At 45.7% G+C, this 14,011-nt stretch overlaps 1 protein-coding gene across 1 annotated transcript in view; it reads right to left on the bottom strand.

Annotated features, from left to right (window-relative positions):
- Positions 1 to 3,390: 3,390 nt before the first annotated feature.
- The window catches only part of CHEK2 (checkpoint kinase 2), a 49,513-nt gene continuing 38,892 nt past the window's right edge, over positions 3,391 to 14,011 (bottom strand). Inside the window, exons 10-16 of the mRNA XM_023741780.1 lie at positions 13,169 to 13,255; positions 12,000 to 12,163; positions 11,666 to 11,781; positions 10,381 to 10,466; positions 8,150 to 8,230; positions 6,055 to 6,135; positions 3,391 to 4,677 (exon numbers count right to left, since the gene is read on the bottom strand). Coding sequence (XP_023597548.1) covers positions 4,588 to 4,677; positions 6,055 to 6,135; positions 8,150 to 8,230; positions 10,381 to 10,466; positions 11,666 to 11,781; positions 12,000 to 12,163; positions 13,169 to 13,255 — 705 coding nt within the window. The 3' untranslated portion in view covers positions 3,391 to 4,587. The remainder of the gene's footprint in view (positions 4,678 to 6,054; positions 6,136 to 8,149; positions 8,231 to 10,380; positions 10,467 to 11,665; positions 11,782 to 11,999; positions 12,164 to 13,168; positions 13,256 to 14,011) is intronic.

Raw genomic sequence — 14,011 nt, 5'->3', positions numbered from 1 at the left:
CGCCTCGCGCCCTGCCGAGCCGGCCGCTGTTCTCGGCGCCGCGCCCACCCCCTCCGCGCCTGCCCTGCCCCGGCCGGCAGAGCGAAGCGCACGCCGTTACTAGCTCGGCGCCACTGCCTCCAGCGCTGCGGGCGACCCCAGGCCAGGTCCCTCGACCCATCCCCCAGGCTGCCCCCTTTCGCTTCACCTGCATCGCGGGGGTCCGGCCCAGGAGGGCCTTCGCCCGCAGGAAGTGCCGGGGGAGAGACGCTGCTAAGGTTGTGAGAGCCCAGTCGCGGAGATGTGCAAGCACGTGCGGGAGGTGTAGGTGGCAGAGCGAGTGCCCGCATCCCGAGGAGAGCCAGGCTCAATGGAGAGCCCGAGATCAAGTCTCGAACCTTCACTAACCCCTGCGTGATTAGGGTCAAGTCTCCCAGGCTTCATTTTCTCCTTAATCATGTTGGGAGGACTCAAGGAAATAATCCAGGTAAAACCTCAGCACCGCACCTAGCCCCTACCAGTTGGTGGTCTGGTGACAAGATCTCTTAAGTAGTTTTGTTTAATGGTGAAGGACCAAGGGTTCTCAAGAAAGGGCCATCCTGGTTCCACTTCTTACAAACTGTGAAACCTTGGACAAGGCACTTAGGAGCATCAGTTTCTGTATCTGCAAAATGGGGAGACCAGCAGTACTATCTCACAGGGCTGATGTGAGCGTTCATGCATTTAAGTCCCTGAGCGCAGTGCCTGGCACACACCAAACTTCACTGGTATAATTCTGGCCTTTTCTTTTTTAGACTCCTAAAAGTTTAATGAAAGGGCCTCTGCTCTCAAAGCCTGTGGTATAATTAGCTGGGAGTTCACCCAACCTTGGGGCTGGAGGGACTGTTACTTTCCACATCTTCACTTTCCATTCTCTGCTCCAAACCTCTCTGAAAACCCTAAAGTTGGCAGAAAAACAACAGATGAGAATGTTTTCCCTACTAGAAGAGAGCCTCCAAGATTCTCTTTGAGTTTGTAAATGGTTGCAAACTCTTCTAAAGGACATTGTCTTAATCTGGCCTCTCAGATAGTGACAGAAAAGCCACTTCAACCTGGATCTCAATTAAAAAGCCCTGGGGTGGTCCTCACTTCAGGCATAGCTGAACCCAAGCACTTAACTACCTCAGTCTTTCTCGAACCTCTCTCAGCTCTGCTTTCCTCCGTGAAGACTTCATTCTCGTGCAGGTTCTTTCCACACAGTAGCCCAGGCAGCTCCTATCTCACATCTAAGCAGCTTGGCCACCAGAGGAAGCAGGGACTGTTAACCAGTAGTTCCAGCCAAAGTCCCAAGGCTGATTCTCACTGGACCCACTTCGTTCACATGCCCCTGCCTGAGCCAATCACCATAGCCAGATTGGCCAGACCTGGCTATATGGAGCCCCTCTAGGAAGGGGATGGGGTCATCGTCTCCAGAACGACATGGGTAGAAGGAGTGGGAAGAAGGATGCCTACCCCAGGAAAATAGGGAAAGATGCAATTACCAGAAAAGGCATCAGGTGCAGGTTGAGGCAAATAAGAGCTGTCCACTGCACCAACATCCTGGCATATGGTGAGTCCACCATATGCCCATTCTACAGAAGGGAAGAAGGGGAGCAGCAGTGGTGTCAGCCACTGGGAAATGCCCCTCCACTTCTATTCCTACCACCCTGCCCAGGCATGGCATTCCTCAAATCTACCTGGTGAAAGGCATCCCAATTACCCATTTTGAATGCCTAAAAAGGAGCTCTTGACTGAACAGATGATGTCACTTCTCTGCTCAATAACATTCTATGGCTGCTTCTGGCTACTTATCTAACATTGGTAGGGATCCATCATCCAACACTGATGGCTGCCTTACTATGTGCCAGGCATGATACCATCATAGATGGTTGGTACTCTTATTGTGCCCATTTTACAGATAAGGAAACAAAGGTTCAGCAAGACAAGGTAACTTGCCCAAAAGTAGTTGGGAAGTGCAGAGCTCAGGTTAGCACTGTTGAGTCTCACCACTAATGCTGCCCTCTTGCTCCATTTGCTTGGGATTTGAAGCCCACCTCCAGCTAAGAGGCTAGTGGGAGGACACATACGGTGGAAGGACCTTTAGGAACCCCGTCAGCTTTGGTAATGGGGGGCATAGACCTAGCTTTATCATATTCCCCCCTACTTCACGGAGAAAGGAAAATAATTCCCCCAAATGAGAGTGAGGTTAGGAAAAGGAGTGAATGCTGGATGGCCTCTGACCAGCAGCTGATGTCTCCCCATTGGTGAGTGTATTCATTTCCTATGGCTGCAATAACAAATTACCTCAAACCAGGTAGCTTGAAACAACACAAATTTATTCTCTTACAGTTCTGGAGGTCAAAAGTTCAAAGTCACTTTCACTGGGCCAAAGTCAAGGCAGGGCTGGTTCCTTCTGGAGGCTCTGAGGGGAGAATCCGTTTCCTTTTTCAACTTCTAATGGCCACCTGTATTCCTTGGCTTTGTCCTCTTCCTCCATTTTCAAAGCACATCACTCCAATCTCTGTCATCACATCACTTCTCTGAATCCTCCTGTGAGTGACCCTCTTTTAAGGACCACTGTGATTCCATCGGGCCCACCAGATTATCCAAGATTATCTTCCCATCTCAAAATCCTTAATCACACCTATTAAGTCCTTTTTCCCAGGTTGTTGTTGTTAGGTGCTATCGAGTCAATTCTGACTCATAGGGACCCCGTGTGACAGAGTAGAACTGCCCCACAGGGTTTTCTAGGCTGTAATCTTTATAGAAGCAGATTGTCAGGTCTTTCTCCTGCAGAGCTTCTGGGTAGGTTCAAACCACCCACCTTTCGGTTAGCTGCTGAGCACTTAACTGTTGCACCACCAGCGCTCCTTCTTTTGTTGTACAAAAGTAACATATTCACAGGTTCCGAGAATTAGGAAGAATACATCTTTGGGGGCCATTATTCATTACCACAGTGATGCTGCCCCAACAGGGGAAAATGCCCTAGGAAACCATAGCCTCCACCATTAAATATTTCTCTCAGCTAACACCCATCTAATTTGGCAATCTCGGTGTCATTCCTTTAAATATGCAAACCACCTAAATCTCTCCCTCCATCAGGCCAGCCAAGCCTCAGAATGTCTGCACACCCTTTTAATGGATGCTGCCAGCCACTGCCCCCGGTGGCAAAGGGCAATGAGCTTTGTGCCCTTGACCCCACCCTGGCTGGAACACAACTGGCACCTGAACCAGGCAAAGTCATAAGAGAAGCAGAATCAGTGGGTCAGAAAGAGAGAAGAGGACCAGCCATTAGAATAGCCTGGACTCCTAATGACTCCCAGGCCCAAGCTACCAGTAACCTTGAAACAAATCCCCTTTTCCCTGAAGTAATTTGAGTGGGCTTCTGTTCCTTGCCACCAAGATGGCTATATTTTCATGGATCACAGGGCTGTCCCTGCAGCCAGCCTGCAGGGACTGAACACTTTTGATGGACAGACAAAAAGAGTATTTGATCTTCTTGGCAGTTTACCACTCATAACAGTTGAACACACTGGCATTCAAGATTTAGACATCATTCTATTATGAGTTTTGTCAGCGTAAGTCTACATCTCTGAGTCTGATCAAATATGGGACTGAGGAAATGAGAATTAGTTTTAAAGTCAGAAAGACCTGGGTTGGGTCACAGTTCTGCCACTTACTAACTGTATGATGTTGGACAAGTCACCCTACTCTTGGCCCCAAGCTTGGGTTCCTCACATATACCATGAGGACCTAGTTCATAGATCATTGTGAAAACTAAATGAGACCAGCCACAGGCAGGGCTTTGCACAAGGTCTGGTCAGTACTGGGTTGACATGACCTTCTGAAATCCAATCAGCTCTGAAAACCATAACTCACTTGGCAGAAAAGCCTGACCTGAACTGACGTGAGTCTACTTAAAGTCTTTCTCTATTCCTCTTACTGTGAATATCTGTTGCAGAAATATTAATGTGTTTGATTATCTGCTGGGGCTGTTACACAAAATACACATACAAGCCATGTCACCTTCCTAAAATTGGAAAAATTCTGAATCTCACAACTTATCTGCCCCAAGGTTTCAGAGATTGTGGGCCTGTATCTTCATGAGGGTGAGGAGGAGGATAAGAATGTAAAACTGGCCTACGGTAAATGCACCCAGGTGCCTGCCGCCTTAAGAGGACTTTAGAAGCCAGCCACTCTCTACATAGGCTACCCTAACCTTGCTGCACCCCTTTCCCTGTAGCCTTATAAAGGGCCTTTAGAATTGGTACTCAGCTTTCCCAAGCTGAGACAGGGCTACATCCTGAGAACCTGCCCAGCAACAGCGAAAGGTGGCACTCCACACGAAAGGCACACAAGAACTTCAAACGAAAGAAACTGACATACAACTCAAGAGCTGGCTACATATCATTCCGTTCATCAGGCATATGCACAAATCCCACATTCCATTAGGGTTTTAATTGTATATCAGTGATTGTGGAAAAACAATCGTTCCCATAATTACAATACAAACTATAAAAAAACAGATGGAAAGAAAATGGCAGTAGAATTCAAGAAGGTACGTTTCTTTCACTGCTTACAGTGCAGTGATCACGAGACAGCAGCATACACAGCCAAGCGCTTTGGGGTGTCAGCATCCTCCGCTTCCCCTTCACGGGGCCGCTTTCGACTAGTAGTAGGCTGGAAATAAAGGACAAAGGAACAGTGTTTAAAAGAAAATCATTGGCTTCTATGAGATTATCAAACTTCCCCAATATGCTTCTGGTAAATTTGGGGCATTTCATGGGAAACTTCTAATAGTAAGAATTAACATTTCTCGTTAACATCTGAATTCCCACCACACCCCCTCAATTTGGACATGTTTATCCAACGGATATTTCTCTCCCTTGTGGCTTCTGACCACTCAGTGATGGATATTGAAAGTTAGCCGCGTTTAACCAGCCTCCCCTTGGCCTTCTCCTAAATTACGAACTTTAAAGGGACTGCTATACCTTTCACTGGAAGCCCCAAGTCTGGCTCTTTTGTGGGAAGACAATCCTTTTTGTACCTTTGTTGTTTTCCCATTTATAAAATTGGGAGGGAGTGGTGGGAAGAAGGGAGACATCATTCACCCAAACAAGGCAAGACAGGAATTAAGAGATACTTAACACTTAGGAGACCTAGTGGCATAGTGGTTAAAAGCCTGGCTGCTAACCAAAAGGTCGGCAGTTCGAATCCACCAACTGCTCCCTGAAACACTATCAGGCAGTTCTATTCTGTCCTATAGGGTCGCTAAATTTGAGCCTGGAACCTCTTGATTGACAATCCCTAGGTGTGCTTCTCTAGTGCCTTGTAAAAATGCAGTCTGTTTTGTCCAGCCTTCTAAGGGCGCTAGAGCAGATCAAGTTGAAACAAAGTATTACGTTATTCCTAAGAATGATACAATTGCTACTAAGGAGAGTCTTCAAACTCCTCCTTCTTGTGAAATACATCATCTCTTTAAACTTTGTTGTTGTTGTTAGCTGCCATCCTACGGGGCCCCTGACTCATGACAACCTCATACACAATGGAACAAAATGCTGCACAGTCCAACACCATCCCCACCATTGTCTGGGGGTCTGAATGCCGTGATCCATAAGGTTTTCACTGGCTGATTTTCAGAAGTAGATTGCCAGGCCTTTCTTCCTAGTCCGTCTTAATCTGGAAGCTCTACTAAAACCTGTTCAGCATCATAGCAGCATGCAAGCCTCCACTACCGATGGGTAGAGGCTGCATATGAAGTGTGCTGGCTGGGAATCTAACTGGGTCTCCTACACAGAAGGGCAGAATTCAACCATAAACTAGCTGCTGTCGAGTCAACTCCAATTCATGGCGACCTCTTGTGTGTCAAAGTAGAACTGTGCTCCATAGAGTTTTCTGATTTTCTAGAAGTAAATAGCCTAACCTTTCTTCTGAGGTGCCTCTGCGTAGACTCAAACCTCTAATCTTTGGGTTAGCAGCCGAGCACATTAACCATCTGCACCACCTGGGGACTCCCTCTTTAAACTTAGCCTATACTTAATGGCCATCACCAAATACCTGGGTTGGGAGCTGGGGTACAGGCGTCGATTTATTTTCTTCCAAAAGCAGTTCTTGAAACTTTGTCTTCATGTCCTCATCCTGTGAAGAATTTAAAAACACTGGTAAGCTGTGTCTGAAGGACAGAAAGTTCTGAGAAAGACTGGGCTAGAATGCCTTACCCCTGGAAGCAGGGAGGAGGGCATAGATGCTTGGTCTGCCCATCAACAGGCATCCCCTTGCCGAAGCTCCCAAGCCATTCCTTGCTTCTGTACTCCCAGAACCCGGCTTGTCATCTAATCAGCAGTCAATAATGCTCTGTCACCACTGGTTAAATCAAACCCCTATGCCTAAGAGCTCTCAGTAGGTCAAGAGAACCACAGACCTCAGCACCCTGGATCCTGAGGGAGCTGGCAGCAATCAGGAGCCCAGAGGCAGGGCTGGCTCAGTCCTCATAGGGGCTGGTTTCATGCAGCTCCCTAAATCCCTCCAGGAGCCCCCAGCCCCTATCAACAACGAGGCCAAGTTAACCAGGCCATCCTGACAAAGCGATCCTAGCCCCCTACGAAAATTCACCCAGCAGGTGCTATACAAGTCACGAGAAGGCCTTCAAGCCCACGATCTCTCAGAGCTCAGGTCTAAAGAGGAAGGAAGACAGAAAAACAGGCCGTGACTTTACAGGTGGTTCGTGCTACAGGAGAGGGAACTATGAGGGAGGGGAAGGGGCACAGAGGGCCCCTGCCTAGGTGTGTATGAGGGTAGCACCCACCTTCCCAAGTGCTCACTTCTACAGGGCTCAAGGATTTGGGAGCCTGAGAGGTGGCGTGGTGCAACTGTTCCCATCTTCAGGAAGGTGAAACATTCGTAACTAGGAATGTAGGCTTTGGGACTAGCCAGAATCCCAGCTGGGCCACTCACAAGCTGGGTGTGTAGAATTCAAACCCAGAGCTGTCTGATTCCAAAGCTCCATGTACTTTCTCCCCTCTGCCCCCTACTCTAGCCAAATGTACCATGGGGAGGGGGAGCACACAGGGGCAAAGGCCTCCATTGTTCATCAGCAATTAGCTAGAGGATTAATGACAGGTTCATCTATCCTATACTTGTAGCTAGAATCACCTTCAGTCACCCTGTTTCCTGAGTCACTTGGTGTAGCTCCCCACTGCCCATTTTAAGGCCAAGTTGGTCTGGGTTCCACTCTGCTCTCCCATGGCCTTAGGCTCTCCCTTCTCATGCAGTGTCACTCTCAAAGGCCACCCCTTCATTCCCCCCGTACCTGCTCATGCCAGCCTTCCCAGGAATGCTCCCTTGCCTTCCTGCCCATTCACATCATCTATGTTCCTCACTCACTAAATGAACAAATATTTCCTGAGTACTTAAATGCCAGGCACTACAATAGACACACACACAAAAAAAAACCCAAACCCATTGCCATCAAGCTAGTTCTGACTCATGGTGGCCCTACAGGACAGAATAGAACTTGCCCCACTGGGTTTCCAAGGCCATAATCTTAATGGAAGCAGACTGTCACATCTTTCTCCCCTGGAGTGGCTGGTGGGTTCAAACCACTGACCTTTAGGTTAGCAGTTGAATGTTTAACCATGTGCCACCAGGGCTCCTACAATGGGCACAGGGGCCTCCATAGCAGAGGGACTCAATGTTTGAGAATGCTGACCGACCCATCTCCCACATCATCCCCAGGCCACTCACCTTGGGACACTCTTCACACTGTGTAAACCTGTGAGTAACTAAAGCCCCATGGACACTGGCCCCGCCTCATCCTGGGGATGCTCCATACCCTGCCCCAACTTCTACCATGGGTATCATACTGCACTGTAATTACTTTGGTCAAGATTGTCTCCTCATCCAGACTGCCAGCTCCCCAAGGCAAGGACTTACTTTATTCTTCTATGCATCCACAGTGCCAACGGTGCTTGGCACACAAGCTCGTTAACTGTCCTCAGAAAGAATGACTATATGAACAAATGAAACCATGCTGGCAAACCCTTCACGTGACAGACATTCAGTGCTGCCATCAAGAGCTGACCCTACACCTATTTATACGTATGTATAAAGCAAGTCATCAATTATCAATATTAAAAAGGAGCTGATCACATACCACAGGTAGCAATGTGTGTTTGTAAATATCCTTCTTTTGAGATGTATACAATCTATTCAGAAATATTGAATTATAATATGCCTGGAAAGCAAACAAAAGGAACCTTCTAATTCAGGTAATGAATATGAGACAGAAAGTGGGTATAAGGAACACCCCCCAAACTGGACAGTCTACTAATAACAAAACAGAGACCGGAACCCATATCCCCAGTGCTCAGTCCAGTTCCAGGCCCACAAACCCACTTGGTTTCTAGAAAGAAAACACTGAATTTTCCCAAAATTAAATCTAAACTATCAGTAGGCAATGTTTTAAATGGACACCCTGGATCCCTGTCCTCATTACTGTTTGCTCCACCTTTTGCTGCAAAAGAAAAATGGGGACAAAAGAATGTTCAAGCGAGACCCCTGTGGCAGGGCTGAACTTCACCTTTTGCTTGGCTGTTCATAACAGTTTTCTTTTATAAGAAAAATAGGCTGTGCATGTTCTTCAACTTCGGGCAGAGGCAAACCCTGTGCCCAGGCCTAACTGCAAGCAAGCTCCAGTTTTGTCAAGACTAACATGGCTCCCCACCTCCGCACTTGGCCCCCAAGAGATTCCCTCTGAGAACACATTAAAAGAGCCAACAGGCATGTTTCTCTTTTTCATCAAAATTAAATCCCCACATGCAAAGACACCCTTTGTTTCCAAACTCCTTTTCTCCAGGGTCCTGCTGTTTCAAATCTGTGTGGTCTATTAAGCGCTAAATCATCTGACAGACTTCTTCGGGGCGTGGGGGGGGACTGCTGTTTCCAGGACAACATCCCAAACACGCATGTCTGCCTTTTTTTTTTTCTCTTAAGGATTTGTTCTCAATCTGAGCTGGCCTGAGCAAAACTGTTAGGTGTGGAGAGTTCGAAATGAGAATGGGGACCTTCCCAGAACCTCAAAAGCACAGTGCTAAGGCGGGATCTACTCAGGAGCTCCTGGACCAATGTGCCCAGAGGAGCAGTCTCCAGGCATCTCTCAAGCTACCTGGTAAAATTCCCCATTCCCATAGGAAACAGAGACCAAAAGAAAGTTAATAGAAAGGGGCACGGGCCCTGCTGAATAGAACTGCACGTAACAGAAGGTCAGCCATCCATCAGAAAACCTGCCTGATGCTGTAGTTAATTCCAAAACCAAAGAATAGCCCAGCAAAGCCACAAAGGACTTCCATCTCTGGCAGTGCAAATGAGGTCAGCACATTACCTCACAGCAGCCACAACCCCCAGCAGGAACAAAGAGGTAACGCAGACTTGAAAGGCACCAGTGTCAGCGTGGACTAATGGCATGCTTACTCACCATGAACAAGAAATGGGACCTTTTATACCCAATCACTTGCACTTGAGAAATAGTACATTCTCTTCAGAGAGGCTGCCCTCCTTCTCCTCCTCCCTCATTTCCCTAATTTAAAATGAAACATGGCTGGAACATAGCCCACCCCACCTGAGGACAGCTGGGATGGAGCTGCAGAGGGTTAAGCAACCTCTCAAAGGATAGAGCCAAATTGCAGACTGAAAGCAGCCAAGTGGAACCAGGACAGACCATAATGTAAGCTTACTCATCCAAGATCCACATGTAATATCAAAGAATTTGCACCCCCTAAACACACACAAAAGAGCCCTGGTGGCACAACAGTTAAGCACTCAGCTGCAAACTGAAAGGTTGGCAATTCAAACCCACACAGCAGCTCCGTGGGAGAAAAACCTGGCGATCTGCTCCTGTAAAGATTCTCCCATTGCCATCGAGTCAATTCCAACTCGTAGCAACCCTATAGGACAAGGCAGAAGTGCCTCATAGGGTTTCCGTGACTATAATCCTTACAAAAGCAGACTGCCACATCTTTCTCCCACGGAGTGACTGGTGAGTTCAACCATCAACCTTTTGAGTAGTAGCTGAGTGCTTAACCACTGTGCCATCGGGGCTCCTTCTGTAAAGATCACAGCCTATAAACCTAAGGGGCAGTTCTACTCTATCACATGGGGTTACTAGGAGTCAAAATTGACATGATAACACCCTAACAACAACAACAAACACAAAGGCACAAACACATACACATACATACAATACACCTAAAAGCTCAATCTCAAACATTAAACAGACCCAATAAAGCGAACATGTTTCCATCCTCTTCCTCCTCTCTCTGAAGCACAGTTCCAGACACACAAATTATCCCCAGTACTTTATGCTACTGGGCACTGCCCGACACCCACCTGGAGCCACGAGTGTCTCAAGGCATCTTCTGTCGTAAAACGCTCCTTCGGATCCACTACCAACAACTTCTTGACTAGGTCCAGAGCTAAAACAACAAGATAATTTAGCTAAAAACAGTGCAAAGAAAAATACATTAAAATAGCAATATTAAAGGCTGCCACAAGCATAGGCCAACATCCAGAGAGAGGAGAGAGGGTCTGAGATCATGGTGAAACCACCAGAAGTAGCAGGTAGGGCCCCTAATTCTCCTCACTTCATTCTTCAGTGTACAAGAACTTCACAACTTCTTGGCTCTATGTTCCTGCTGTCCTTGCTGGACTCAAGTTCAAACTAATTAAAGCTGAACTTCCACCCAATTCTAAGATACTCAGTATGCTTAGCGAACTCTCCCTGAGACCCAGAGACTAATGGTAAGAGTTCCTCAGCCAGAGAGAAGATCCCAGAACTACAGGCTTGTCAGAAATACAGCTTGTCTACTCCCCCAAGGAACAACTGGAAGGTGGCTTGTATACTGCAACAATAGTTTTCCTTAAATAAACATTCTGACATTTAACACAATCATCTATGTTACATTGTTTGGCAATTCCTTTTAGCTGTCTACTTTTTTCTTCTGTGAGTTACAAAGTTGCAATTTTAACTTATAAACCACTAATTATTTTAGCTCTTAGATGCTTACTTACTGAAAAGAAATCTTACAAGTCAAAGTTACTTATCATGGTGAATTTAAATAGGTACCAGGCACTTGTGTACATTATACTTGCTATTAGGTGCCTTCCAGTTGATTTTTGACTCATAGCAACCCCGTGAGACAGAGTAGAACTGCCCCATAGGGTCTTCTTGGCTGTTATCTTTACAGGAGCAGATCACCCAGTCTTTCTCTTGCAGAGCAGCTGGGAGAGTTCAAAACGCCAACCTTTCAGTTTGCAGCCAAGCACTTAACCATTGCGCCACCAGGGCTCCTCACACTTAACCCTCACAAAGACCATTAGAGGTAGGAGTGATTGAGCCCCTTTTACAAATAAGGAAATGGAGACTCAGAGAGGTTAAGTAACTTGCTCCAGTTCACAAGGCTAGGAAGTAGCAGATCCAGGAATTAAGCCCAGGTCAGCCTGGCTCTGAAGCTTAGCTCTTAAAATCTTTGCCTCTCAGATGGTGCAAAACTAACAATAGAAGAGGAGAACAGAGCTGACAGGAGAAAACATCACTGAATTTGAAAAGAAACTTCCACCAAAGCACACACACATTTTAGCAAACCACAAACTCTTAACCCTTTCGTATCCATACCCTTCTCTGAGACCTCTGCCCAGACTTCAGGAATGAAGTTGTACTTTCCACTGGTGATCTGATCCTTCAGTGACACTTGAGTCTTATGCTCAGAGAAAGGTGGATACCCACTAAGGCTTAATATTGGTAGAGAAAGAAAGGAAAAGAAATCAAGAGGCATTCTCAGTAGCATTTGGATACACAGATTTCTTAATCAGGTTAATGAAAAATCAGAGTTTTCTTTACATCAATGGTCAAAGATGACCTAAATTAGAACAAGCTCTCTATCTGGACACATTTTGGATTTCATCTTATTACCTCCAACCAGACTGTGAAGCAATGAAACTTTTCTTACCAAATAAAAAGAATAACTCCTAAACTCCAGCAGTCCACAGCACGGTTATACCCGCCAGTCCCAAAGGAAACAAGAACCTCGGGAGCCAAATAGGTAGGGGTACCACATAATGTTCTCATGAGAGAGGTCTCCCCCAAAATCTTGGACTGCCCAAAATCAGTAATCTAAAATTAAGGACAAAAGGGAAAAATGTTTAAGTGACATCATAAATTAAGAAATTAACAAGTCTGCCAGCACCAAAAGACATGCCGGCTAGATCAGTTTCCATCGTACAGTTCATACCTAACATTGATCTAGAATCTACAAGTCCTTGTCTTTGCATTTAAGGTATTTATTTAAATTTTGCTTAATTTTTGTTGCTGAGTCAAGGAACCTCAAGACCCAGGTTTTCCAACTTATCTATGTTCTCTGTAACCTTACAAAAGATTTATAACCCTTCTGTAAAGACACAGACCCTCTAGAATTCTAATTAGTTATGCACAGGTCTTCTAAGACCTGCAGTTCTCAACCATGGCTGCACAGTAGAATACCTGAAAAGCTTGGAAAAACTGCTTATACCTGGGTCCCATCTTTGTTCTTGTTGGGTGCTGTTGAGTTGATTCCAAGTCAGTGACCCCATGTGACAGACCAAACTGCCCTGTCAGGGTTTTCTTGGCTATAACCTTTATGGAAGCAGATTGCCAGGTCTTTCTGCCACGGAGCAGCTGGGTGGGTTCAAATCGCTAGCCTGTTGGTTTAGCAGCCAAGCACTTAAACACTGTGCCACCAGGGCTCCTTGGGTCCCCCATTCAGCGATTCTGATTTAAGTGGTCTGAGGTGTAGCCTGGGTGTTACAATTTTTTTTTTAATTTGAACAGGAGATTTCTAAAATGAAGCCAGACTTGAGAAGCACTGCCTTAGACCAAAGCAGGGGATGTAACTCATTCATCCATCTAGACTTCTCTTTCCTCCCTCAGAGCGCAAAAGTGGCTTGTACACAGCAGAACACAATAAATGCTCATTAGGATCTGGGCTGGAGCAATACCACCTGATCTCTAAAATTAATTGCTAAAGTGAGAAGGTTGGATTCTCAACCTCGTTATGCTCCCACTATTTATCTGATCATTTAAAAGGCAGTTTCCGAACAGAAATCTGCTGGAGTGGTAGCATACAAAACTTAAATCTCTTACCTTTATAAGACAGTCCTCTTTCTGCGATGAGAGTAGAACATTCTCTGGCTTTAAGTCCCGATGTATAATGCCATTTTCATGAAGGTACTATACAGAAAGGAGGCACGACCCTTAGATTTACCGAGTAGTACGTAAACAGTGACAAGAACCAGCACCACACACCTCTTAGAGCTGGACTAAGTTGAAAGCCATGTTATTCCTACCCATATTTCCAAAATTCCCAGAACACTGCTGGATAATGAGGTTGTTGTTTTTGTTAGGTGCCGTCGAGTCGATTGTGACTCATGGCGACCGCATGTGACAGAGTAGAACTGCCCCATAAGGTTTTCTTGGCTATAATCTTTATGGAAGCAGATTGCCTGGTCTTTCTTCCACGGAGCCACTGTGTGGGTTCAAACCACCAACCTTTCAGTTAGTAATCGAGCCCTTAACCATTTGCGTCACCAAAGCTCCTTAGATAAAGGGGTTACTGTTGACAAATTTGTTTTCAAGATAATCTTAAAATAGAAAAAAAAAGTTAAAAAGGCAACTTATGACAATAAGCCTTTTTATTTCACTTTGCAAGATAATAAATATCCCTCTACACTGGCAGAAACGTAAAGTGTCAATTTTAATAAAAACGTAAATGGGTGACATAAAATATTTTGTGAGCATACTAAAGTAACCATAAAAATTCTACCAAAATGATATATTTAGTTATTCTAGCCCTAAGAATAATATTTTTAAGGGGAATTTGTAAAATACACATATTTATAAAATATCTGTAAAATACCCAGAGTTAACATACTCGTTGATGCAAAGACTGACTTTTCTCGAAAACTCAATGGTGTGAAATAGTGTTCA

This window comes from Trichechus manatus, unplaced genomic scaffold (assembly GCF_000243295.1).
Source record: "Trichechus manatus latirostris isolate Lorelei unplaced genomic scaffold, TriManLat1.0 scaffold00190, whole genome shotgun sequence".
Taxonomy (NCBI): Eukaryota; Metazoa; Chordata; class Mammalia; order Sirenia; family Trichechidae; genus Trichechus; species Trichechus manatus.
The sequence above is the reverse complement of the archived record's forward strand: the minus strand, read 5'-3'. Positions and strand labels throughout refer to the sequence as shown.